The 27,140-nt window shown below is 36.4% G+C and overlaps 1 protein-coding gene across 7 annotated transcripts in view; it reads left to right on the top strand.

Moving 5' to 3' along the window:
- The window catches only part of ASXL3 (ASXL transcriptional regulator 3), a 178,013-nt gene that overhangs the window by 71,256 nt on the left and 79,617 nt on the right, over positions 1–27,140 (top strand). For 6 of the 7 annotated variants that reach the window (XM_058438505.1, XM_058438506.1, XM_058438500.1 and 3 more), the window contains 3 exons: positions 12,645–12,766; positions 21,722–21,839; positions 22,795–22,914. In XM_058438505.1, the coding sequence (XP_058294488.1) occupies positions 12,645–12,766; positions 21,722–21,839; positions 22,795–22,914 (360 nt within the window). Of the gene's footprint in view, positions 1–605; positions 770–12,644; positions 12,767–21,721; positions 21,840–22,794; positions 22,915–27,140 lie in introns of all 7 variants that reach the window. The other variant, XM_058438504.1, reaches the window with a different exon arrangement.

The raw sequence follows: 27,140 nt of genomic DNA, 5'->3' as shown, positions 1-27,140 counted from the left end.
TAAGACCATAGCCTGAATAAGGTGGGTTCAAGAGAATGGGAGGAGAGGAATTAGAGACCACAAGTGTAGACAATTCTTTCAAGGAATTTTGAGGTCAAGGGAAGGAATGGAATGGGAAAATGGCTGGAAAGGAAAGAATCAAGAGACAGTTTAAAAAAATGGGAAACAATTATTAGCAAATTATTCACTAATGGGAACATTTCAGTTGAGGAAAATTGATAATGTGGCAGGGGTGTTCTGTTGTCATGCTTTGGTTAGATGAGGGAGAATGGGACCTATTCAGCAAATGGAGAGATTGGTCTTAGCAAGAGATGTAGACAGGTGCTCTAAAGGAGGCAGTAGGAAAAGCGAGGGTGTTTCAGCAGAAGTGAAGGTAGGCAAGTACTTGTGGAAGGGGCTCGTAGAAGTTTGCTTGTGTGTGTGTTATTTTTCTCAGCAAAATAGAAAAGTAGTCCATCAGTTAAGGGTGAGAATAGGGGAGGTTGTTTTGTAGACTTACGGAGAAGATATAAAATATTTGTCTGACAGCATTAAGGACATTCTTAAGGTTAGTCATCCTGAATTTACTAGGAGACCAACCTACATGGTTGTCCATTTTTCTCCAGTCATGTTCAGGACCACTCTACAAGCGCAGAAGATGTGTATAGTGACTGAAGCCGGGGTTTTGCCAAATGTAAATGATGAAGCAAGAGAGGAAGAAAGGAGTTAAGGGTATATGAAGTGGAGTAATGAAGGCAAATGTCCACAGAATTTAAGCTGTGATGTAGAGGTGAGTGAAGGATTGTGTGAAGAAGGAAGTCTCATTAGTGTGAAAATGTTGTTTGATTTGGTGTTCTGAAGGAAATGAGTTGAAAGTATAAGTGATGTGAGAGTGGAATGCATGGATTGAATTTAGGATACTATTATGGGATGTATTTTCAGAGCTGATAAGAAAGAAGGGGGCTAGGTTTCAGGCTATCAAGAGTGCTTAGGCCATGTGTACACTCAAGAGTTGCCTGGATGAGGTGGCATCAGTGGCTGAAATTCAGCACCCCTCCATTTGCCCAACCTAGTGCTGTGGGATGGGACTGGGTCCACCTGGAAAAAAGATTGCCTTTTCTTTTTTGCACAAAGATGTTTTAAAGGCTGGTGGTGGCCCTTGCATAAGATATTAAAGAATCATCAGCATGGATATTGAAACAGACAATTATAGTAGAACTAACATTGACAAGATGTCATATTAGCAGCTAACATATTCAAAAAATGAAGGAGAGTAACCAAGAGTTGGCAGATAAGTACAGTAGGTTGAATAGTTAGTAATATAGTCTGATGACATGAGATACAATGCTGGAGACATCATAGGAACCAGGGAGGGAGAATGGTTTGGAGGGAAGAGTGAGGGGAATATAGGTCACTTATTCCATTTCCAGGCCCAGTGGTACAAGAGGTATAGAAAAGAAAAAGGCTACCACCTGAGAGCATTCCAGAGGAACCAGTGTCCTGACTGGGAAGACAGCCAGATTTTGTATATTAAGACGTAAAGGGAGTTTTCAGAGAAAATATGGAGGCTGCAGGAGATTTTGATAATGACATCCTAAATTCCAGAGGAAATCTTGGGAGTTTAGTAGCTGAGAAAGGGTGACAGATAGCATGAGAGCACTCGGCCAATAGTGAAACCAAAGCAGGGATAAGCAGACTTCCCTAATGTAAAATGTGAATAGGCACTTCACCAAATAACACATACCCAAACATATCCAGCTAATGTGACAAAAATTAGATTTCCTGACCTCTCCTTTGAAGTTGCATTCGGGAAATTACTTTGGGAAATCACTGAAAGAATAGTAAATAGCTTATTTCCCTGAGTATTCCTTGACTTGCTCACTTTTGCATCTTATTGCAAACCACACTTGCATCTCCATGTAAGTACCCTGTACCTCTATGTATAGCTTATTAATCTAGCCTCAGGACACATTTTCAAACCTGGATATTGAAAATGTATTGAGTACTTTGTTATTTTGTTTTATTTTTACCTCTGAGGGAACAAACTTAGGTTAAATGTCCCATCCAAATTGCAAGCCCAGGTGTGACACCAAAGGCCAGACTGTCATTACTCTGATACCTTGCCTGGAACCACAGAGAGCACTTAGTAGCCAGTCATCATTGGTACGGTTTGCCTTTCCAATGCTAGTTCACATCCATTATGATCCTAAACTTAAGACTTTGACAAAGAGGAACCCTTGGCTTATCCCAATAAAATAGTGGGATACCACATGATTTCTTACAATTCAGTAATAGATTTCAGGAAACTGAACTGCTTTAGGTGATTTCCTTGCTTACTCTGTTTCTAATATATATTTGAACCAAAAGTTAGAATGGATATACTTTCCACACTTCCTACAGCTGTACAAATATACTTTGAAAATGTGATCAGAGAGAGAAGGTTGGGTATATGAGTGGATGTGTGTGTGTGAGGGAGCAAGAGAGAGGGGTGTGGGAGAGAAAAGTTGGAAAGGAAGGAGAGAGGGAGTGGGGGGTGAGTACACCATCTGTTTTGCTATTTTATTCATCCATCTTTCTTATATTCATCCTTTGGGATGAAAGACTGGGGAGTATTGAGAAGAATATTAACCATCAATTTGTAACATACCCTTCATGCGTTGAAAGAATAAGCCGCTGCTACCATAGTGTTATATCAGATTGACAACTATTTATTGACATTTGCTGTACCATTTAGGGGATAAGCAGAGAAGTATTTCAGAAGAAAGTATTTTGTAAAAACAGATAAGAAATCTTAGCAGTCCGATTCCAGTCATTAACACTTGAGTCCTTAGGCAGAGTTAAGGTAATGATTATAATACTTTAGTCCTCTTCTTGGGATCAACTGGGCAGGGAAACATTCTTTTAAAATGGGAGATGTGTTGCCAAGGTACTTTGTTATACAGTTTTGTTGAAAATTTTTACAGTGTAGGAAAAGTGGTATATTTTTAATTGTGGAATTTACAAGACACAGGACTATGGTTATGTGTTTGACTTCTGAAGAGTTTCTCTAGTTAATAATAATTAGACTTGAGAATGTAAGCTGTTTACATTTTACAAGCTAAGCTTTAGAGATCAAAGAATGATTTAGGTGAATTACTTGATATATCTGTGTTGACAACCCATGACGATTTATGCCTATGTAAGTATAAATCTGTGCCACCCAAATAAAATATTATAAATTTTATGGTCTATTTTAGTCAGAGATTTATGGGTATGTTTGTGTCTGAGTTGTTTTCTGAGCATAATACATTGATATATCATGAGTTTCCTAACACATGTTAAGTTGACTCACAATGCGCTGCTGGTCTGCAGAACTCATACATATTTTATATGAGATGATACCATCAGTAGACAGTCTTTGCTCTCTTCATCCTCTATCTATAAATTGTTATTAACAAGAAAAATTAAGTATCTCTTTTTGTGGCCCTAATATAGTTCGTGCTTAAAATCAACAGCAACCATCCTATATATTTGTTTTTAAATGAGGAAACTAGAGATTGTACACATTTCATCCACAGAGATCAAAAAAGGTTCTGCTTGCTATTAACCCTAATGGCTTTCAGGGAGGAAGCAGCACTCTAGCAAGGGAATTCGTATTTTAAAAGTTTCTGTTGGGGCGGAAAAAAAAAAAAAGAACATGAATCTTATGTTTTACACCTTAGATCCCAGGGCAAATAATGATTCCAACATTTGAAGAATTTTGTGGAGTCCTTTTTCATTATTCTTTATGGCCACTTTTATAAGTGGGTTTCTGATTGTGTGATTCTTGGCAGAGTTGTGTTAACTTAATGAAACATTACTCAGCTCACTCTTTGTTTTCATTGGCTCAGAGGCTACAGTTTGAGAGGTCTTTTATCAAAAGTGAAAAGTGTGTTAAGGAGGCCTGAAGTGTGTGAATATAATCTCAATTGAGACATCAGTTACATGCAGATGAGAAGCTTCATGGAGAAATTGGGGCATAGATTTAAAAGGTCCGGACACCCTGGGGAGTAGTCACACTGACAGTTCATGAGGCAATTTTATACAAGGCTACAAAAAAGGAAAATGAGGGTGACCGTGGAGTTGTGATGGGAGTGTTTTGAGTAACTTTGGAAGATGTTGCCCACCTACCCAGTGTCGGTTGGTATTCCTGGTCTTGTTTTGCTGGAGGTTTTACAGTAACTTGCCTGTGAATGCTCCAGTGTAGTTTTACATTGGATGTTGTGTGTCTGCATCTTTGTGTTCAGGAGGGTGGGGGTAGGAGAGTGTCAACAGGCTTCTACATGATTGTGGAGAAAGACAACACAGCGTGACCAACTACCCAGCAGCCATTCCTAAGAATCTTGCCAGTGACAGGAAGGATATTCCTTCTATGCCTGAACCAGGTCCCCTAATTTTGGGAGGTTAAGCTAATTTGTCTTTCATCCAACAGCTCTGCATTTTAGGCAAGAGCTTTGTTTGCTCATGGAGACAACTGCTCTACATTGGTGGCCTAGAGAAACTTAAGTATGTGAAAATTATGTTGTTTTAGTTACACATTGAAGAAAACACAGAGGAAAGCGAATACTCTTCACAGTCAGAAATGACCATTGGCAGGATATAGAACTTCCACTGCCCACTCTTTCTCCTTCTCCTTTCTTTTATCCCAGCCCCCAGATTATACAGTTCACGAGAAGCGTGAGGAATTTCAAAAGATCATGAAGCCCTGGTTCCTCTCTCCTGCCAGTGTTTTTCTTAAACCAGTCAATTGAAGTAGACAATATTCTAATAGTATATGATCGGGGGATAGAAATCGCACAGTCCCCCCCTTATAGTTCTCCCCGTGTTCTTGATAACTTTTATAGAGTAGATTTTTTTCTTTATGTTGAAATCTTTTGTGCTTTTAATTAAGCTAATTTCCTCCTTTTTTTTTTCTGTGCTCTGATGATAAACAACAGATGGTCACCCCTTCATCTTAACTTCTCCAAACGACTTATCCCAACTCTTTCAAACATTACTTACAGACACTTTTCATTTCTTTTATCTTTTAGAGACCTCTTTTTCTTACGTATTTCCTCTTGAACTGTGAACTTCATTCTTGTCTAAAGGGATTTTGGTCAATTTTAACAGTCCAGAGTCATGTAGGAAAAAGTTTTCTTTTTAAATGGGATAAAGTGACCCATTTAAGCATACTTTCATCTTTCTTCTTGAATTGTGAGATAAATATTTCATAATATAAAGATCGAGAACAGAATATGATCTCATAAAACAACAACAAACTACTTCTCAAAAACAGAATTGAAGGTATTCCCTCAATTACACATCTTAACTAGCCAATTTTCTGTTTGATTTATATAATCTGTGACTGTATATATGAACAAAACACTCATGTTCTTTAAAAAAAGTACTTTTTCATTGATGCCAGATAATTCGTTCTCACTTTTCTTTACAGTTATATTGTATAACCATTTCTCATACTGCCATCTGGATAGCTAACCTGATTCCCCTTTATCGTACATTGGAGTTTATAGTTTATATGGTAAAGTATGAAGTAATTAGTAGTGATGCCCATGAATGAAACACTTAACTTTGACCCGTGCCAACCTTTTGCTGATCTCCTTCCTGTCCACTTTTTTCTGTTTCTCATTTTCTAGGCTGATTGCTTTATTTCTGTGCAGATGTTTCAGAAACCTGATGCAGTGCGGAAGATCACAGGGGTTGTACCAGTATAAAATAAATAGCCTCTGATGTTATTTTTCCCACACAAACAGCATATAGTATTATTACTCTCCATTACCCTGTGAGCGAAATCCTTGTTGGTTCTATGGTACGAGGAGGTTAGGTGGCTAAAGACTGGTAATTACAATATATGCTTTTCCTACTAAATATATTTATTTTTGGTTTGAGGTTTCTCTCTTCTGTGTTTAAGGAGATATTTTTATGAATATCCAGAGATAATAGTATAACTAAATCGGCCTGGCTGATAAACTGTAGGAGAGATTTTTATAGCTACATCTTTAGTGTATACAGTGGTCTTCCTAGTTACCTTTGGAGCTTCAGTGTTCTAACCAAAATGTTTGTGAACCATTTGTAGCCATTGTAATGAGGTGGTGGCATATCCATTACTGTGGCAGGTGAATGACACTTGCATCATATGATATCAGCCACCCAAATCACTAAGGTCTCTGGCATGATGACGTTTTGCAGCAGCATTTTCTCACTGATGTATGGTTGGTATAATTATTATCTGATTCAACATTCCTTTTGGTTTATTTTCCTTTTTTTTTCTGAAAATCTCTTCTGAATAAGAAGAGGCTTCACTGGGCTTATGAAGCAGGTTATAAAATATAGTAATCATTCCAGTTATATTAGGTATGTTTCATTATAGAAGATATTGTTCTAAATGTTATCAAGAGAATCAGTGCTTATAATTTTTAGACTCCATGTCTTTTGAAAGGGTCTTAGGAAAAAATTGCTGTTTCCATTATTTTATTGCTAGTATTACTAGCAATTTATTAATCTATTTAATTACTGACTTTTCTTGGCAACTCATATCCTTTGGATTTTCTTTTAATGTAACAAGGAAATTTGCTTAAACCCAAATACCTATACCTATCTTGGAACAAATGTTTTTAGAAAAGGCAGTTCTGCTTAGGCTGAATGCAAAAAGGATTTTAAAAATGGAGTTCAGGAATGATTTAACTGGGGTCAGATGGTTTTCCCTGTTCAAGTCTTTTTAACAATTTGTAGCATGTATTTTCTGCTGTATATATCCAAAATATCTGATATACACAATTTCAAATGTAAATTCTGTACCTAAAACAAATTATAACCCAAACATAAACTTTTATGATTATTTGCCATTTGGGGATACTTCTGAATTGTCTGCTTGTTGACCTTTCAAAACAAATTTATTATTGTTAAGTTTTCATCGATAGTTTTCCTCAGGTAGAATTAATGGTCTATATCTAGACCATTGTTCTTTGAAAACATTTTTTAAAAATTCTTATGGCCTCCAACTCAGGTATTCAATATTTTTCACTGTTTTTCCCCCAGCATCTCATACAGTGATTGGCATGAGGGAAAGTAACCAATAAAAGTTGTGCAACTGAATGAATGATTAATCAGTAAACCAATAAACTTCCTCTAAGACCCAGCCCTCTATTCAGATTTTATTGACTTCTAAAAGTGTACCACAGTGTTATTCCTAATACACTATGTATCCTTTGAGTTAAATTTTTTATTCATATAACTTTTTAAAATTACATTAGGAGGGAATACCAACCTATAATGTATGTCAAGATCGTTCATACAGAAAACTGTTGTGATTTGAGAACATCTAGTCTGATTATTCAGAAGAATGAAAGGGAGTGTTTGGAAAGAGAACTTACAGAAATGAAATTGGTAAAAGGCTGCTCCCCTTCTTGTCTTTATTAGGTCTTTGAGCACCAGTTTCCTCAGATAGCTTGTTACTTATTGGGTGGCTCAGTGGGACAGAGAGCAATTAATAGCACAATATCGGTGTTGCAGCGACTATATAATGTACAGATCTGGTCTGTGTTGTGATTCTGCACCCACACAGCTTCTGCCATTTTATGTAAGCATTGTGATTTCTAAGTTTGACTTTTAAATTTTATTTTTATTTCCCCATGCAAAAGCACAAAACTGTGACTTTACTCGTTAAATAAGACAATGAGTAAAGATGGCAAAGAGAAATCTATCTATAATTAGTGGCAGGTCGTGCAACTTCCTACTGTCTTGCAAAGGAAATTCTGTCATTTGGCTTTCATATTATCCCTAATTGACTTTAGAATAATTTGAGAAAATAATTTAAGAAGGCTTCTATTTTCAAGTTTACAACAATTCATTTTATACATACTTTTTCATAAAAAATAGCTTTGCTGACCTCCACTTTCATGAATTCTTATTAAAAATCATAGTTGAAAGTTAACTTCAAAAATACTTTAAACAAAATTTTCGAATTTGTTATTTTAAAATTTGATTTTTAAAAAATTCAATGGACATTAATAGATCGACTGATCTGTGCCCATCTTCGCATGTAAGTCCCTGAGTTTCTAAGCCTGTGGCTGCTGAGGCAGATGACAGCACCAGAATTGCAGGGACTGTCATGAATTTGTACACTAAATTCCAAGAAAGCATGGCTAGGGGAGGAGCAAGTGTACCTCAGAAGCTGGGACAGTCAGAGAAGCTTTGGGGGAAGCTGTTCAGAATTTGGACTGCCAAGATGAGTTTGCCAGGCAGAGTGCTGGGAAAGGATATTTGGAGGAGGGACAATCAGGCAAAGTACAACAAACACAGCAAGTAGATGCGTTCAGAAGACACTGAAGAGTCTCCAGATTGGCTGGATTATAGAGGCTGAGAATTGGGAGGCAGGCAGGATGTGAGACAAGAGAGACAAATCAAGTTTGCATTCTGATTGCTCCTTTCTGTATATCCTGGGTTGTAAGTCACAGTTACAATTGTGGATGTCCTCTTGTACACCTGTCAATGGATTAGTAATTACATTAGGAGGGAATACCAACCATATCCCCTCCCTAGCATGCAGCTTTAAAAATAGGAACTCTAGTTTACATTTTCTAGTTCAATAGTATTTTCAAGTTGAATGGTAAACTAAAAGGAGACACAGACAACTTGGAGACACTGAAGCCCGCAGTTTTGCTGGAGCAGTCACCAGTTCTCTAGCCTTCAAGGCTGTCTCACAGTTACCTATAATCTCCCACCTCCTTTTGCTCCGAGATCTTCTAAATAGAGTATTTTGAGGGAGGGTTTGGGGAGTGAGAGTAGAGGTATTGAGAGGCAAATTTAAAATCAGCAGATTAGCTTTTAACTATGCTTTTGGCTTGCCTATTTTTGGCAGGCAAGCAAAATGTAGACAGAAATAGTATTTTTATACCTTTTAAAAATGTGGAATGATAAAAGTTCTAGGGAGAACTAGTCTCATTTTGTTTCCTCATCTTCAGTTTGAAAAAGACAGGTTGTATTGTGGGATTTCAAGATATAAGGTCCTGGCATTAGTTTTGTGATCATGCCAGTACATAGTTAGAAAAGATAGCTCCTGTTCTGTTCCGAATGCCAAGAAGATATCACTTTCTAAGCTGCGTGTCAGTGTTTGATATTTATTGGATAAAACATCTGTCCTAATTCTTCAGTTTCCTGGCTCCTGTTATAATTTTACAGGCAAGGGATTTTCCCTGATCCTTTCTTTAACATTAATTTTCCTTTGGCTTGTATTTCAGAGGCCAAAGTCCGTCTCTTAGATAAATATTCAGGTAACTGTTTAAAATGAGTCCTTCATTATTTATTTATCATATCTATTATTAAGAAAGCTGCAAGAATAAGTAAAAGTGAAAACCTTGCATTTTGTCAGAATATGAATCTGCATGAACCTGCATAAGCCAACTGTACTCAGTGAATTAGTGTTTTTAGATTCAGCTATTCTCACGTCATACGCATGGAAAAAGAATGAATAAAGCAAGTCAAATACCCATGAAAAAAGGTCCATATTTATCAGTAATTTAAAAATGTTTATGAGCACACTGATTGAAGACTATGGGTGATTTGCAAATATGTCCTACCCATTTTTTCTTTCCTGATTTTTTTTCTTAAAAATAAGTTATTTAACCCAAAGGAACAATCACAATTTTTTTCTGTTACATTTTGCTTTTCTTTAAGGTTCTATAGTTATTGTATCAGTAAATAATTAGGGAAGTAAATTAGGGAAATATGGTTTGATCCAGAGAAATAAAGGCAGGAACAACTTCCAGAAGGAGGGATTAGGGAGAAAATTGACTACCTAGGACAGGTATTCTTGATGTTTTCCTTGAGTCTAGAATGGAGTGTAAGATAAAGCAAATAAAGTTGGGTTAAGGAAAATGAATCATTTTTAGAACAAACTGCATGGTATTCCTTAGTGCAGTTTCAACTGTTGTCCTGCCCTCCCTCTGAAGTTCTGGGCTCTAAATTGAATAGAATCTTTCTTTTGGAAAGAAACATATATATGTTCTTTTGACAACATATATAAATAGATGTCAATCACTATCAACATAGTGCCATAATAAATTTAACCCAAAAGGTACAGTGTATATGCTGATAATGAAATAGGTATCCCAATGTCTGATGGTTTCCTAGGTCAGAAATAGAGCAACTGGTGAGCTATGTAACAGTTACTCTTAGGAAGGACAGATGATTGCATACTGCTTATTTTCTTATTCAGAAAATAGGAGGGCTGCGAGGCCTCAGTTACATGTACTTATGTACAGAATTTGTTATTATTTAATCCTGCTGAAGTGAAGTTTACCTTTGAAAGACATAGGAATAATAGCATTTTCTAAACAAATTGGAAGTACATTTAGACGGCCAGTATGCAGAAACATTCTCATATTTTCCCTAAGTTCCTTAATATCTATGGACTGCATTTAGTTCTCCTTTAAACGAACTAACCTGTAAGTTTCCAGTTTTCTAGGTGTAAATGCCATTATAAGAATGTGAAAGTAGTAAAACATATTTGCTAATTCACACTTTACTTTTGGCTGGGCATACATGAGATCTGTTCATTTGGGATCATATATTTTATCTGCCATCTCTCTGTCACCTCCTCTGTTGGTCACATTTCTTAGAGACTTCAGAACATTGAAAAGGCTATCTGTATTATCAGTAAATACCATAAATTTATGTTTAGACTATAAACTGATTATTTCTAATATTTCTTGATAAATAAGCTTTGGCAAGGTGTTAAAATTATTCTAGTGATTATTTAAAGGAGAGAAGCCTAGGAACCATAGTTTATGTGATCAATGTAATAAACTGTTTCTTAACTAGAACATTTAGACTGTCTTAAGAAAAAAAATCATATTAAGTAAAAAAAGTCATATGATCTTTAATTCAATGACTTTTGTCACTATATTCATCCGCAAATCTTTTTGCTACTTCAACCATAGTATTTCCTAGACCCACCACTTACAATTCTAAATTTTTCCTTGTCGGGGGCTGAGTGACTTGTTTCCCCGTTTTAACTTCTAGTTTCAGTATCATGCAGCTGAATTATGCTTCTTTAGATAATGGTGTTTTCTGTATCAGATCTTGACTTTTGAAACCAAATATTCTAAGTGGAAAAATCATGGGTTCTGGAGCTAGACTAGGCTGGCCTTGAATCCCATCTCTGCAGTTTCATTGGCCCTATGACCATGGGCAAGTTATTTCACCTTTTTGAGTCCTAGTTTTCTTCCTCCATTGTAGAAATATATACCTTATTGTGTTACAAGAAAGCTGCAAGGATTAAATCAGATCACATGTCAGAAGTATCTGGCATTAATAACTGTTATTTTATTTTCCTAAATTTGTTCATTTGTCTTTCTGATTACTTTCTGTATTAACAAAAAATTTGATTTTTTTTCCCCAAAATTGTCTCTCACGGGCCGCGTGATTATTTCTAGGCAAGGTGTGCTTGAGTCTATCAAAAGCCACTTGAGTGTTCTCAAGGTGCATATGCCTGTGCTTCCTTTGTTACTACAATAATTTTTACTTCTTCACCTTCTTTTAAAACTCAGGTCAGAACCCTCTCAAGTTACCATGACTTGGAAAGTTTTCTTGAATTAGCATTAACCCTGGTGCCCTTAAAAAGTCATGTTTTGAGCTTTTTTACAATATGTTCTCAAGTTATTTTCTTCTGACTTCCTCTTGCCTCCTGCCTTTGACATATGCCTCCATTCTGTCGCTAATCATAGTACTTCCTCGTTTTAATTTTCCAAACTCCTTCTCCCCCAGTGTATACAGAAAAGGGCCTGCATCTGTGCTCCTACTCAAACCATTTCAGTGTTAAAGTCTCTCAGTTTGAGGAGGAGTCAAATGAGGACTCAGAAGTCTCTCCATTTGAGGAGAACTAAAGGTAGAGTTCTGGCTCAAACATAGGTTTCAGAGAGCAGACACTGCCTGTGGGCTCTACTTGGTCACCCAAGTCAGTGAGACATTGATTCTCCTAAAAAGCGGTCTTTTGGAAGAAAATGTCTTCTATAGAATAGACAACATGCAAGCCTGACTCTGATAAAAATGGGCAGTTGTATTGTAATCTGTGAGAGCACCATTTTCCTCAAAATAATTATCTTGAATTGATAACAAGCATCTCAGATTTCTTTTTTCCCTATCCATGCTTTATGATTCAGCCCATAGGAGAAAATAAACATGTCCCATAGGTCACATATTGTATAGTAGTAAGGCTGTTAAGTAGAATAATCATAATACCTGTGAGGCTGGGTAGATTTAAAACAATTGCATTAATTTAGATTTTTTTTTTCGGAATACTATGCATTGCCCAATCTCCATATTCAAATTCAAATAGTACCTACTGACTCCCAACTCCTGAGGTAGATATTGTCTATTTTTTGTGTCCATACAATAGCTCAATGACATAGAAATTATCATCAATTTGCGGGTTAGGACAGGAAGGCTTAAAAAGGTTAAATGGAATTGCGGCCACACAGTTATTAAATGATTCCTTTTCTTCATATGTAGACACTCTTCTTTTTACTGCGCTATTTTGCTTTATTTTAGGTATCCATTTTCAATTGGAGAAAAGCTCCAAGTGTGTAATTACAGTGGATATAAAAAAAGGAATTCAAATTAGTAATATCATTATCTCTCTCTGTTTCTAGTTTGTTCGAAGCAGGTAACTGATGAAACATCTTCCACTCGAGATTCAAGCCTTACTAACACAGCAGTGCAAAGCAAGTTAGTGTCTTCCTTCCAGCAGCACACCAAAAAGGCTCTTAAACAGGTAAGATACCTACCATTTATTCTTTGTCCTTCAGTTCTACATACTTAAGGTAATGTGTGTTTTGCTGATCAAGTAAATAAGAACCTAGCAATCAGAAAGCAGAATTTTCCTGAATTCAACCCCATCCATGATATTCAGTTCAATAATTTTAATCTATGATAAAAAAAACTAGGAGAGGCTTGACTAAGAACTTTGATGTAAAATAGAAGAAGGAATATGCACCCACTGAAAATATATAAAAATTTGTATTAACATTTTGTGTGTCTGTGTGATTTATAGTAGTAAATCTGTTGGGTTCATAAATGCATTGCCTATTTAAAAAAATAACATCTCTATGTTTTTTGTGCTTATCTGATAGTATAAAAATAAATGATAATTTATTTCTTGTTACTGAGATATATTAAGTTACAAATAAGAAAAATAGTGAGCGTTGCTTACTTATATCTGGAATATTCATTTATGAGTGTTATTTGGTGCTGAATGGCAGTTAAAGTTGCCGTATTATTCTGCCATCACAGAGGCAGTATGGGCCTTTGTGGCCTTGCACTGAGATGGTGCAGGGAGGGGATAGTCGCAAGGTTGGGCTCTGGGCACAGACATGCCCTGGTTTGAATTCTTGCTACTCACTTGCTGTCTCTAGGCAAGCCACTTCTCTTCTCTGAATCATAAATTCATTATCTAGAAAATGTGGGAAATAATAGTATCTTGCTCCTGGGATTGATCTGAGAATTAGCTGAGGTAATAGGATGAAAGCACATGGTAGAGTGAGTGGCTCATAGAAATAATAGTGACTTCTGTCACACTGGCAAATGCTAAACTGTGCAGAGAAGAAAAGGAGGAGATGTTATGGTTAGATGGAGCCATCATATGATGATAACACAAAGAGTGTCAGTAGATGGAAGGTTCATGTATTTAATCCTGAATTCATAGTTTCTCCTTGTTTAAGTGCTTTCCTATTATACAATCATCTATTTTGATCCTTCTATAACAACTGCCCCTTCAGCCACCCATTGCTGACCTTTACCAGATCCAGGATTAGAGGTATCATTCTAGTGATATATTTATCACAAGGAAAAGAAAAATTATGTTTTCTAAAATAGAGTTTTTTTAAGTTCCACCAACCACTAAAGCTTCTTAATATGCACATCCAAACTTGTAGACTTAGAACGTCTGTATCTATCTTCTCCTGTACCTCAGACAAGAAAACATAGGAAAGAAACTTAACATGTTTGTGCTGAATTATGTTACCTTCCTATTTCATATTATTGACATTGCAGCATTGCCATTCATTGGTTATTATATTGAAGGTAGTAACAGTATTTCACCCTGCATAGGTCAAGTACCCTTTGGAAAGCTTGCCACTTACTGCATTTGAAATGTTTTAGATGCCAGAGAACAAAACTGAAATTGGTGTTGAGATCCCTTTTTAATTGATGAAATAAAAAATGTATGTAGGTAGCAAAGCCTGGACTACTCATTCAGGCAGCAAATAAGATGCAGGTAATAAAATACTAACCAGAATAGAACAAAAGATGCAAAAATGGACACTTGTGGCTGTGGCATTTAAGAAACATAAATGGGATCATAAATGAAAGTCATACTTCTGAGGTTCAGTGACTTGGAAAATGTGCACACCATGAAATCTTCCGGTATATGAATGGAAATACAAAGGTACAACTCTCTGTATTGTTCTATATCATTAATTTGTACTTTCATCATTTTGGTTTTGTATTATTTGAACATTTTTTACAATTACCAGAACATTACACAATTTTAAGTGATTTTTTTGTTTTTGTGTTTTTTGTGGAGCACATATTCATGAGAACTGCCACTGCTTGCTTAGAGTCTAAGCTTTGTTTTAAGAATCCTGTCCTGAAAGCTTCTTAATGTCCTGAAAGAGTTATTAATTCATTTCTTAAAACTTCTATTTTATAACCTATAGCAAATTAGTAACCAAGAGAATATGGCTCAATATGTAGCAAATATGCTAATATTTGATTAATAATCAAATTCAGATTGGAAATATATTTAGAAGAAAAGCTATTCTTGCCGAATTTTGCCCAGATTCCATATAATTGCTGAATTTCTTAAGACAGCATTGCAAAAATTGACTGAACGTGCAGCATTTTAAACTGTAGCAACCTCAGCAAATCTACGACTCTTTTCTTTTGGATAGCTGAATGGCTATGACCATGTAGAATTTTTCGTAAGTGTATTATATACATATATATTTTTTCCATATACATGTGATCTGTGTTTGTGAATATATGTTTCATGTGTATGTATACATGGACAATCATAATCATATGAACCTAGGGCCAGCAGAATAATCTTAAAAATAATTACATTAGCTGATAATTAATGTTATGGTTTCTAGACACTGTACTCTCCATTTTACGTGGCATATATTATTTAATTCTCATGCAAATGCTTTGAAGTATGTACTTATATCCCCATTTTTCAAAGGAAAAAACTAAGACCCAAGTCAGGTAACTTGCCCAAGATCACCCAGCAAGTAAATCTTAGAGATGACGTTTGAATCCAGAACCGTAATTTCAGATTCTGCCCTCTTCACAAATACTGCCTTTCAGCATATGCTATGTAATAGTGTAGACGAATTTCTGATACTATCCAAGAAAATCTACATACTTGAGTTGTTATATAGCATATGGAAAGCAATACAGCGTAGTTATTAAAAATAGCATTTCTGAACACAGGCTGCTTATGTTCAGTACCAGCCCATATTGATAACACGCACTCAAATATATGTCATTATTATTTTATTAGAAATATGTTGTGATTCAGTAGGACTTTAGTAGTCTATACATAACCAGTGTAGACTCTTAGAAAGAAGTAGATTTTAAAAATTCCTAAAACCAAATAGCTTTATAATCATAAGTGGAGTAAAAAAAAATAATTTAAAACAAACTGTCTTACAAAATATGCCAGGCATAATTTCTCAAGTCTGAAGGCCCACACTTTTTACCCCTGTCTAAAGCATGTTGCTACAGAGAGGGCTACATGTTTACAGGGCTCTTTGATGTCATAGCACTGTTGATTGCAGTGTAATTGTAAGCTGGACAATCTGGAAGCTATAATGTCCCTTGACTATTGACATGGAATATTTTTATTGCTCCCAAATATTTAAGTCCCTTTTACTTTCTAATCCTCAAAACGTTAGTTAACATCACATGTTGGGCATAATTGCATGAATAACATATTGTTATTTCAGTAGTTGTCTTTTTTTTTTTTCTGCATAAGCATATTCAGAAGCCTCTGGAGAGCAGCAGATTGCTGATTATTACCTTGTTCCCTGTCTTCTTTCTGCCTGGGTATTTTAGTTGTGATCCTAAAAAGTGTAAAAAGATTAGATTTTAAATTTTAAAATACAATTCAGAAAGATTAAATTTTGGAAACTTTAAACAGGCACAAGATAATTAAAGGTTAAAGGAGGATGAGTTCTGTTACAACAAGTGACATGGTAGTGAACATAACCTTTCTATGTTGTTTGTGTTGGTTTATTTGACTTCCTTCATTGTTTATTTAGGGTGGTAGAGTTTATTCATAAAGTTGCAGATGCATTTTCTTTTTGATGTTGCAAAGCAGATCTATTCTTGGTATTTTGCTTTAGCTTTATATGTTTGACCAATACTGTGAAATTCCAAAGGTTATATTGCATGATAGTAGTTTCTGAACATGGGCATTGACATTTATCACACTAGCGGCAGTGCAAGTTGTTGGTGCCTGAAACAGCCTGCTGTTTTCTATGTGTATTTCTAATTATTTGACTTTTAGCATTCACAGCATGTGATATTTTCAGATTTTCAGTGAAGAGTTACTGCATTCGATGCATTCTTAGGCTACATTGCTTGTGTTTTTTCGTTGTTAAAATAAAGCAGGCATTACTTGCTTAAAATTCCAAGTTAACACAAAAGCCTCTGATTTGAAGTTTTATTTTATTTTTCCATTAGGATAGGAATGAACCAATCCATATTTTTAGAACTATCTAACAGGCTTTCTGTCTGAAAAATCAAATGTTTATTTAAAGGTTTTTTTTTTCTCTTTTTGCAAGAAAGTATTGCAATATGTCACTGGAGAAAAGCATGCACAGTCAGCATCTTTTGATTTCTTTCCTTGCACTTAGAGCCAGAATTGAATTGATGTGAGTGTGATATGATCTTTACTTTTCCTAGACTGAGTTAGCTATGTTGTGTGTGTTTCCTTTAAAAAGTACATTTATTTCCAGGGTTAAGCGTGTAAATTTCTTTCATATTGAATAATACCTGGAAGCATTAAACTTGAAATCCAATTATACTCCTTCTCATAACACCATCGACATTGAAATTGTACCCTGTGTGGTTTGGACAGTGGAACATTATACATGTGACCGGCTTGAAGGTACATTCCTTCATAGTAGACTGCATTTACACTCACCATCTGCTGGTTTATTTTTATTCTGATATTGCTTCTTTCTGGATTTGAAATGACAGAATTTAAAATTGTTCTACAAGATAGTCCATTAGCATTCTACAGTACAGCTAAGGCTTGAGACAGTTGGAGGTGTCTCATTTATATCCCCCCCTAAAATGAATCTAGACTAAAATAGTCTGATTATGTAATATCTGTCAAAATAAATCACATTACAGACAAATCAACAGGGCCACCACTAGCTAATTAAGACTCTGATGTGTAATAGAAAAAGCTGCCCTTTCCAAGTTGTCACAACAAAATATAACATCCCCTCTTTTAGGGTACCCCTGTACAGGACACAGCATCCATGACTATCTAAAGTGATCTTCTTAATCCTATTTTCTTAATCTATTCCGTGAATTTATAATATCCAGGCTGTGAGATACCCAAATATAGATAATCACAAGTTAATTTGCAGGTAATTTCTGTTATATATGTACCATAATGTAAAATAGGAATTTTCTTGTTTTCTTAGAATTTCAGCAAAGCTCAAAGCTGCAGACAGTATGATACCAGTAACCCTGTTTGGAAGAGAGGTGTTAGACATAGCCGCAAAGGACTAAGAGGAGGCCAGATGGTCGATCGAACAATCCCCAACAGATGTATAAAAAATAACTCAAGATTTGGGGGGTGTATGTTCCAAACCTTGTATTTTGAAGGATTATGAGATTTGTTAAATCAGAGGGCTGGCCATAATGGCTAGGCTACACGTCGTACAGTGGGACAAGGATGCTGACTGTGCTTGTGGCCTGAGCAGGTGCTGAACAGCTAGTCAAGCATGGGGAATTCATAAAGATCTTGCCTAGGAAAGCTGCCTACTTAGGTGAGAGGAGCCCTGTATATAGAGCCTGCACTGAAGGGAAGTGCGGAGGTCAGCTAGAGAGAGCGTGGTTTATGTCAGTGTTGAATGTAGTTTCAGAGGCCTCCCAGCAAAAGCCTCCTATGTATCCACTAATGCAGGCCATAAAAATCTAGCAGTTGGCCTTCTGCCTCCCAGAAGGTTATGATGTCATGGCTATGACAACACTGGTTAAGATAACTTTCCTCTAGTCTTCTCACTCCTATTCTCAATCCTAATCCTGGGGATCTCAGAAGAAAAGAAAGAGGAAACAAAGGAATAACAAAATCAGGAAACCCTTTCCCAATGAAATTTCTGATTTGAGACATAGGCATGGTCTGGGGAGGGTAGAAAGGAAGCTTTATATTTGACCTCATGTTTTTCATCCTGAATATAAGTCCTCCGATCTAATTTATAAAGCCTTGGCAACCATTTTGGAGTTCTTTGCTTTCTCCGTAAACTCCCTACTCCATTTTTCCATCTACTCCATTTTTTTTGTTTGTTTTTTGTTTTTTAATTTCTGGAATAATCAAAAGTTATCCCTGCTAGTGGATGTGATACTATTTTTTTACTTACTGGAGACTCCACAATTTTCACACAACCAGTTTCTTCTTGTCATTTATGTCTTACTTCCCTTGTTGCCTCCAGAGAGGCCATATCTGACATCCCACTCTAAATTGGTTCTCCCTGCCCAAGTTACTCTACTTTGTCTTTCTGGCATAATTTTCTTAGCACTTGTATGTGAGTGAAACACTTATGTTATTTCATGTATTTCCTTGTCAATCCTTCACTAAAATGTGGAATAATTAAAATTACTATCCTATTCACCATTATAAATCAGCAGCACTTATGCTATCATACAACTGAATAAGGTCTCAAAAATGCATTGGTTGCAGAAAGGATAAGTTATATAAATAACAAAAAATGACATTTGTTGAGTATTTACTATGTAAGGTAAACTCTGCTAACCACTGTTGTGCAGATTTTCTGTTTAAAGCATCTTGCCTGCACTACTGCCTCTGTTTTGTAGGACATTGACCCACGTCGTTTACCCAGCAGCTAGTTAGTTAAATCTTTCTCTACAACTCCTTAACCACTGCATCGCACTGCAAATTTTTCAGAAAATTCTGAAATTCTATAAAAGTCTTCTGTAATCCAAGTACTTTGGGAGGCTGAGGCAGGGAGATCACTTGAGGTCAGGAGTTCAAGACTTGTCTGGCCAACATAGTGAAACCCTGTCTCTACTAAAAACAAAAAAATACTAGCCAGGGGTGGTAGTGCACACCTGCTATCCTAGCTATTTAGGAGGATGAGGTGGGAGGATTGCTTGAACCCAGGAGGCGGAGCTTGCAGTGAGCCGAGATTGCACCACTGCACTCCAGCCTGGGCATCAGAGCGAGACTCCATCTCAAAAAAAAAAAAAAAAATAGGAAAAAGAAAATCTTTTTATATAGTAGGCATTTAGTTTTGTTTGCCTACAGACACATAGTGTGTGTCAGTGCTTTTAAAAATATTGTACTAAGAAATAGGTTGTCTGATCAGGAGACATATATTCAAAAAACATCATACAAACAGGCTCAATACTGGTCACCTTCCTTTATCCTTGCCTTGACTATACCTTGTCTTTTTAAAATTAAAAATTGCTATGGGTTTTTATTCTTATATTATTTTTATTATGGTTTTCTTCTGTCTGATTAGTAATTTTTCTATAGCAGAGTCCTCTCAGCTCTAGAAATTGAGGTCAAAATTTTCGTTGCTTTAATTATTATTTACCACAAATGCTCTAAAAAGACACGCCAGCTTTGACTTTGTGATTCCAGCTTCTAGTTAGTTCATCTTTTTTTCCCTAAATATTTTCTAAAATAAACTCACTAACCACACACACACACACACACACACAAACTATTTTTAAAATGTCTATTTTTTTTCCATGAGAAGTAGTTTAAATATATGATATAAAGACTCCTAAAAATTGATCACTCTTTGTGCAGGCTTAATTGTTTTGTGAAGTCTTACATAATGGGCAAAGATGGACTTAATTGTAATTTAAATTGCTATGCTATGTTGCTGTGTTCTGTTTTATTATTGGATTGATAGGTTAATTTCTATAAAGTACTTTGAATCCTTATACAATGCTAGACAGATTGATTCAATTATGTGCAAAATTTAAGTGCAATTATGTATACACCTTGAAGAAAGAGTAAATGTCTTAAATATTTTATAATACATATGTCCTCATTAAATATATTATTAACAGCAGGCTAAAGGTGAGAAGGATGGCATCTTATTAATCTTTGTATTTTTTGCCCCTCTCCCATATATAGTACCTGGGTACTTTATGAAAACTTAATAAATGTAAGAATCAAAGAAAATATGTCATGTTATCATTAGCAACCATATCATTTGTAATGGATTTCCCAAGCCTTTACTTTCTCATCAGGCTTTAAATCTTATCTGAATAAGTTGTCTGCATAATTTAAATGCTTTCTCTCATTTAAATGGTATTTAATTTTCACTTCTGCAATTATTTGATTGCTAAATCTTATGGTTGACAAGTTGGACATCAGCTAATACCCTTTGCAAATAAAAGGACATCGTTTTTTGACAGCAAGGGGAAATACAGTCGAGGCAGTCTTTCAGGAGATTCTGACAACTCTCAGTCAAAGAACATTAATCAAGTAACTGGGATGTTGTAAAATTGGTAGAAATTACACAGAAACTAGGAATAAAAAAGATTGAGACAGTGTGAAGCCAGCCTTTTAACCTTTTGAGGAGTTTTAGCATTCCTGTGGCTATGAATTTAATGGCTCTTCAGTTTCATGTGCTTAAGACCCTTTTTATTACAGGTAATTTTCTGTGTAAAGTGATCAGCTAGATAAGCTGTATTTCAAAACTTTTAAATGTCTTTTATTACATTATCATCACCGTGGTCGATTCATTTATGAAACACAAAGTGCTCCCATTTGGAGAGATTTATTCTTATATTCATTTTTTCTTGGATTTGCTAGAACCTGTCATGTTCGTGTTCTGAAGGTTAATGCCCAAAGTCAAGCAGACAGAAGCCAAGTGCTGCAAGGTTTCCAAGATTAGGACTGATTCCCTTCACAGAAATAAATGATTCCTGCCATGTTCAGTGATTTTGTGCAGTGCTCCCCACGGCTGAGTGAATGCATCAATACTGTAGTCCTTACATGCTGTACATACTGATGACACTCAGTGTTAACTTGATTGACTGAGCGGTGCGCTGGAGAGGACGCACCTGCGAGAGAAGTGCAGACACATACATTTTTATCCTGGTTTCGAAACATTTATTTTACATTCATTTGACTTGGGAGTCATAGTTTCAAATTCCATGGACTCTCAAGCCACAGTGCTAAGGTAGAAGAAACCATTAAGTGCTGCTTTGTTGTTAGAATTATACCGAAAATGGTCTCGGGCTTATACTCTTTGCCAAAGCCTGATTTTATGCTTTTTAGGGAAAATGACATGAAGGTAACTATTAAGAATCCTGAGAAATTAGGGGCTCTGTGGAATTTAAGTCTCTTAAGAGGTTCTATCTAATGATGGACAAATGAGTCATTTAATTCAATTATGAGAAATTATTTTGGCTATATTTTTATGTTTTATCTTTTTATTATGTTTTGTAGGCTTTGAGGCAGCAGCAGAAAAGAAGAAATGGAGTCTCAATGATGGTAAACAAGACTGTTCCTCGTGTTGTTTTGACACCATTAAAGGTGTCTGATGAGCAGTCGGATTCGCCTTCAGGTAAAGAGCTGAAATATCGTATGCTTGGCCAGTTTCTTCCTGGAGGAGACTTCCTCACTGAAAGAGATGTCATGATTTTTTTCTGAAACTGCATAATACTTCCACTTGAGGTTTGGTTTAATTTCTTTATACCTTTGACTCAGTGATTCAAAAATATAGACTATTTCCAGTTTAGAAAAGAAAGGGGTACCAGCTTGCTTGCTCGTCATCAGCAAATGTCTTCATTTGCTAATGACAGTAGGTGTAAGAAAATGTGTAGGTGAATTTTGTTGTTGTTGTTGCTTTGGCTTTCGTTTGAATGTTGAACTTTAAGGATGGACCACATGCTGATGTATAATACCATCAAAAGCAGTTCTCTGTGAGTGTGAATTTGTTTTTCTGTCCTGTGCTGCAAAATCAGAAATCCTTTTATTAGTTTTTGTGCTCTGGCAGCATTCTTCTCACTCCAGTGCAGCCCTGACATTTTCTTCTAATTTACCTTCTGTCACTTTATCGGCTATGTACTATTCTATTTATTGTAGATTAATGTTTGTATTTTCTGTTCATACTTCAACATAAAGTTATTTATAAAGGTATAATCTCTCCCTCTCTTCAAGATTCCTTTCTTTTTCATCTTTCTGTCTCTGTCTTGTATTGTCTCAGAATGGCATAGTATTGTTCAAGCTTATTCGTGTATTTTACAAAAGACCTGACTCTATTTCTTTTAAAAGCCATCAGATCAGTGAACGTAGTTTTGACTCCACTATTAGACCATCTGTTCTTGCTTTTTGTTCTGTTTGATTGATTTATTGGGCTTCTCTTTTTATATCCAGTAGGGGAATCAGATTGTGGCCAAAGGTAGTGTATTAACTCTTAGAAAAGGAGATTATATCTACAGTTCCTCAAACAATTTTAGATTTTTCTTTTCAAGGACAGCTAGAGAAGATAATGACATAATAACTATTTCCTTTTTTAGGATCCGAATCTAAAAATGGTGAAGCAGACAGTTCAGATAAAGAAATGAAACATGGGCAAAAATCTCCCACTGGAAAACAAACAAGTCAGCACTTAAAACGATTAAAAAAGTCTGGTTTAGGTGAGTGTTTAATAGACTATGCCATTTCACATTTTAGAAATTTGTGTTTTTTCAAATAAATTATCTAAAATTCTCAGAACATTTTTTTAATGATTAAACAAGGAAATTAAAATTTCCCTCCATTTATCAAAACCAAAAAGGATGCTAAATAAGGAAACGTAGTTACAACTGAATGGTCTTAAGCCTATTACTAAATTTGTGAATGATAATATTGGATGAAGCTGAGGGTAAAGATAAGAGACTTAAAATGATACGTGTAAAATAATTATCTGCCGGATCATGATACTATCTAATGTGCAGTGTTTTGTCTGTGCAACTAGGTTTCACTTTATTGGAATATGCTGTATTGGAAGAAAAAAATGCAATCTTTATAAAGGGTTCACTGAACTGGAGAGTACATTGTCAGTGGGGTCTGCTGCAGTAAAATTGCTCTTCCTTGCTTTTTGTCTATGCTTCTTAAAATATTTAGTAGTGCCTGTCTGAAAAAATAATGTAAAATTGCTGAGAAATGTGGGAGACACAGGCCACGGGTCTTTCAAATCAGCACCAGGTTTTCTTCGACATACTTCTTTCCTGATAACTTTTCGTTAGGAACCCCCAACAGCATTCAGGGAGAAAAGAGCATGAGAATTAGAAAGACAAAAATAAACATATCCTGGTTTGAACATTAGAATTCTCAACTGCCACTGGCTTGTTGCTGCACCTAGATCCTGATGGCTTCATTTCTCTGAGTTGTTTTTCCTGTGAATAGGATCATGATAATAACCTGGATCATTATAATATTTTGTAAAATGTTTGGCAGAAACTGCAAATTTATTGACGTGAACTTTATTACCTGTTCTGCCACTTACTTTCTTGGCAACTTGAGATAATTCTTATTTACAGCGTGTATTTGTTTATAAAATTCAAGATTTTATCTGATTTATTTTTGGTAAAGTTTTGTCAGTTGCTACTATATGACAGACATTTTGCTAAATCTTGGGACGTACTTCTAATAAAAAGACTTTAAATAGGATTTATTTGTATTTAAATAAGAGACCTTTAGGAAAGCAGAATCTCTTCTTTATTTAAAGTCTTTAAATATAGCATACTTCTTTGTTTTGCATTATTTTCAAGGCTAAATAATTTTAGTTATTCTGTAGCCCAAAATGTATGTTTGTGTATAACCATACTTACCTATACATGGACGTATTCTTTCCTGATACTCTGGGTGTTGTAAGTATTTTAATATAAGTAGCTTCTGAAATAGAAAACTATAGTGGGAGAATGATAGATAAAGAATATACTAAAAATCCAAAACAGTACCACATTATCATACACTAAAGGATTTAAACATCTGTGACCTTTAGTTAAAAACAGCTACCAACCTCTGTAAAGTTAGTGCCATGTAATGAGTGTAAGAAAATTTAAGGCACAGGGCATCCCCATTTATTTCCTTAGTAACTTCAGGAGCGAAAGTTACTAAGGTATACCATTATCAGTATCCTCTCAGGCGCTGGGATCTTCAGTCATTGTTTTTTTTTTTTTTTTTTTTTTTTTGAGACAGGGTTTCACTCTTGTTGCCCAGGCTGGAGTACAGTGGTGCCATCTCAGCTCACTGCAACCTCTGCCCCCGGGTTCAAGTGATTCTCCTGCCTCAGCCTCCTGAGTAGCTGAGGCACTGCCACCATGCCCGGCTAATTTTTGTATTTTTAGTAGAGACAGGGTTTTACCATGTTGGCCAGGCTGGTCTCAAACTCCTGACCTCAGGTGATCCGCCTGCCTTTGCCTCCCAAAGTGCTGGGATTGCAGTGGGCCACCATGCCTGGCCCAGGATCTCTTGTATTCTGATTTTTGTGCCTTGAAGTCCATGCTCAATGAATTAGAGAATCAGAATTTGTTTTAATACTGAAAGTCAACAAAGATATAAAGACCGATATACAAGCCTGCTCTTAGGAAATCCTGCATGCCACTAAATACCTTATGTGTTAAATACCATGTTGCTGAAGTATTTCGGCTGACTTGTTAGCAAATTAAAAGATAATGAAAGAGTGCCCCCGATCTTTCAAACCTGCTTTGTTCTAGACTACAAAGTAATGGAGATAATGAAACTACTTTAATGGAGGAATGGAGAAGTGAAGTCACATTCACTGGCCATATATAATGGAATGGTCTAGGTATTTTGACATGAGTTATGTCTTAATTTTACTTCAATTTTGTACAGTAGAATGACATCTGTTTTACAGCTGAAGGAGCTGAGATCCTGAAGGGTTAAGGAGGTTACATGAAAATGACACAGCTAAGCGATACAAGCCAAGGCATATCTAATTCCAAAGTCTAAGCCATTCATTTTGGATAGAATCTGAATGTCAGATCATCTAACCTATGTTTTAGACCTGTAGGTACCAGTGAGGGAAATACAAGAAATGACATGGTGAGACTACCATAGGTGTTAAAGTGCAGGTCTAACTACACATGGAAGGAGAGCTAGCAATTGTAAGATTTCTCACCCCATCCTGTATCAAACACAAGGAGGAAGAAGGTGAGATTTAAAATAAGCCAGTTGAAGTACAATTCTGTCAAAAATAAACTGCAAGTGTTTACTGGGTAGGAACTGTGACTGGCTGACTAACCTATCAAGCAGCTGAATGGAATGGCTTACTTTGTGCAAATGAAGTCAGTAGTACTTTCAAAGTTTCCAATATATGCCCAGCAGTAGAAAATGAAAAAACATGGAATGAAAGGACGGGCCTTAAATGTAACCATCTCCAGAAAGTAACGCATGTCTTTTTTTTTGAGACAGAGTCTCGCTCTGTCACTCCAGACTGGAGTGCAGTGGTGCGATCTTGGCCCACTGCAAGCTCTGCCTCTCGGGTTCACCCCATTCTCCTGCCTCAACCCCCCTAGTAGCTGGGACTACAGGCGCCCACCACCACACCCGGCTAATTTTTTGTATTTTTAGTAGAAACGGGGTTTCACCATGTTAGCCAGGATGGTCTCGATCTCCTGACCTCATGATCCCCCTGCCTCAGCTTCCCAAAGTGCTGGGATTACAGGCATGAGCCACCATGCCCAGCCACCCATGTCTTTTTTAGACAATGATGTTTTTAATGCCCTGTTAGAATCAGACTGATATTTAATACTCTGTAAGTCATATTTACATACATTCTGCTCTTTGCCATTAAGTTGTTAACTCCTTGGAACAGTGGCCTTTCTGTCTACATCTGCAGTCCTTACTACAATCATCATAGCCCTTCTGTTTAGTAGGTTCTCAATGAGTTTGGAATGAATGACTGATTCTAATTAACTGAATGGCCTAGAAGTTTGGATGAATGAATGACACATCCTAGGGGGTCCAGCATAGTGAAGCTCCTCCTATCTTCTTGAATAAAAATGATCCTGTGTTTGTAGAGAAGGTCATTCTTTGCGTACCAGCGTGTAGCAGAATCAATGCAAAGGAGTGATCCCACCTCATATCCTTTAGCCAGCCAGATAGAGACAGCCTGTATTCCCTATTCTCTTTTTTCCACCTGAGTTAGACATCTAATTCATATGGTCTTGGAAATGAGGTTTTTTACTTTCCTTGCCTTCTCTGGGTAGTGGTAGGTATGTATAAGTCCTAACCTGTTGAAACCATGCTGAATTAAAACAAATGCTGTAAGTCTGTTGTTTTTTTTTGTTTTTTTTTTTTTTTTGAGATGGAGTCTTGCTCTGTCGCCCAGGCTGGAGTGCAGTGGCGCCATCTTGGCTCACTGCAAGCTCCGCCTCCCAGGTTCATGCCATTTTCCTGCCTCAGCCTCCCGAGTAGCTAGGACTACAGGCGCCCGCCACCATGCCTGGCTAATTTTTTTGTATTTTTAGTAGAGACAGGGTTTCACCGTGTTAGCCAGGATGGTCTCGATCTCCTGACCTCGTGATCCGCCCGCCTCGGCCTCCCAAAGTGCTGGGATTACAGGCTTGAGCCACCGCGCCCAGCCAAGTCTGTTCTAATTTAAGTTAATAATTCTGAAACAAAATCCAGTGAAAACCAGAGTTCAGGGTGTTAGTCTACAATTTTTTTCTCATTGTGATATTTTCCTAAAAGGATAGAAAGTTCTTCTGATTGTCCCCTAAGTGCTTCCTCTTGATTTCTAGCAATTAGTTGCTTTATCAGATTGCAAGATATTCACCCTGTGCAAGGCCTGAGTTTCACTTGGGCCTTAGCATCTAAGGAGTGTAGCCCAAGAGACAATGGACCCCAGTATGTT

Source organism: Hylobates moloch, unplaced genomic scaffold, assembly GCF_009828535.3.
Source record: "Hylobates moloch isolate HMO894 unplaced genomic scaffold, HMol_V3 SCAFFOLD_5, whole genome shotgun sequence".
Classification (NCBI taxonomy): Eukaryota; Metazoa; Chordata; class Mammalia; order Primates; family Hylobatidae; genus Hylobates; species Hylobates moloch.
Note: the sequence above shows the minus strand (reverse complement) of the source record. Positions and strands in the feature narration are given on the sequence as shown.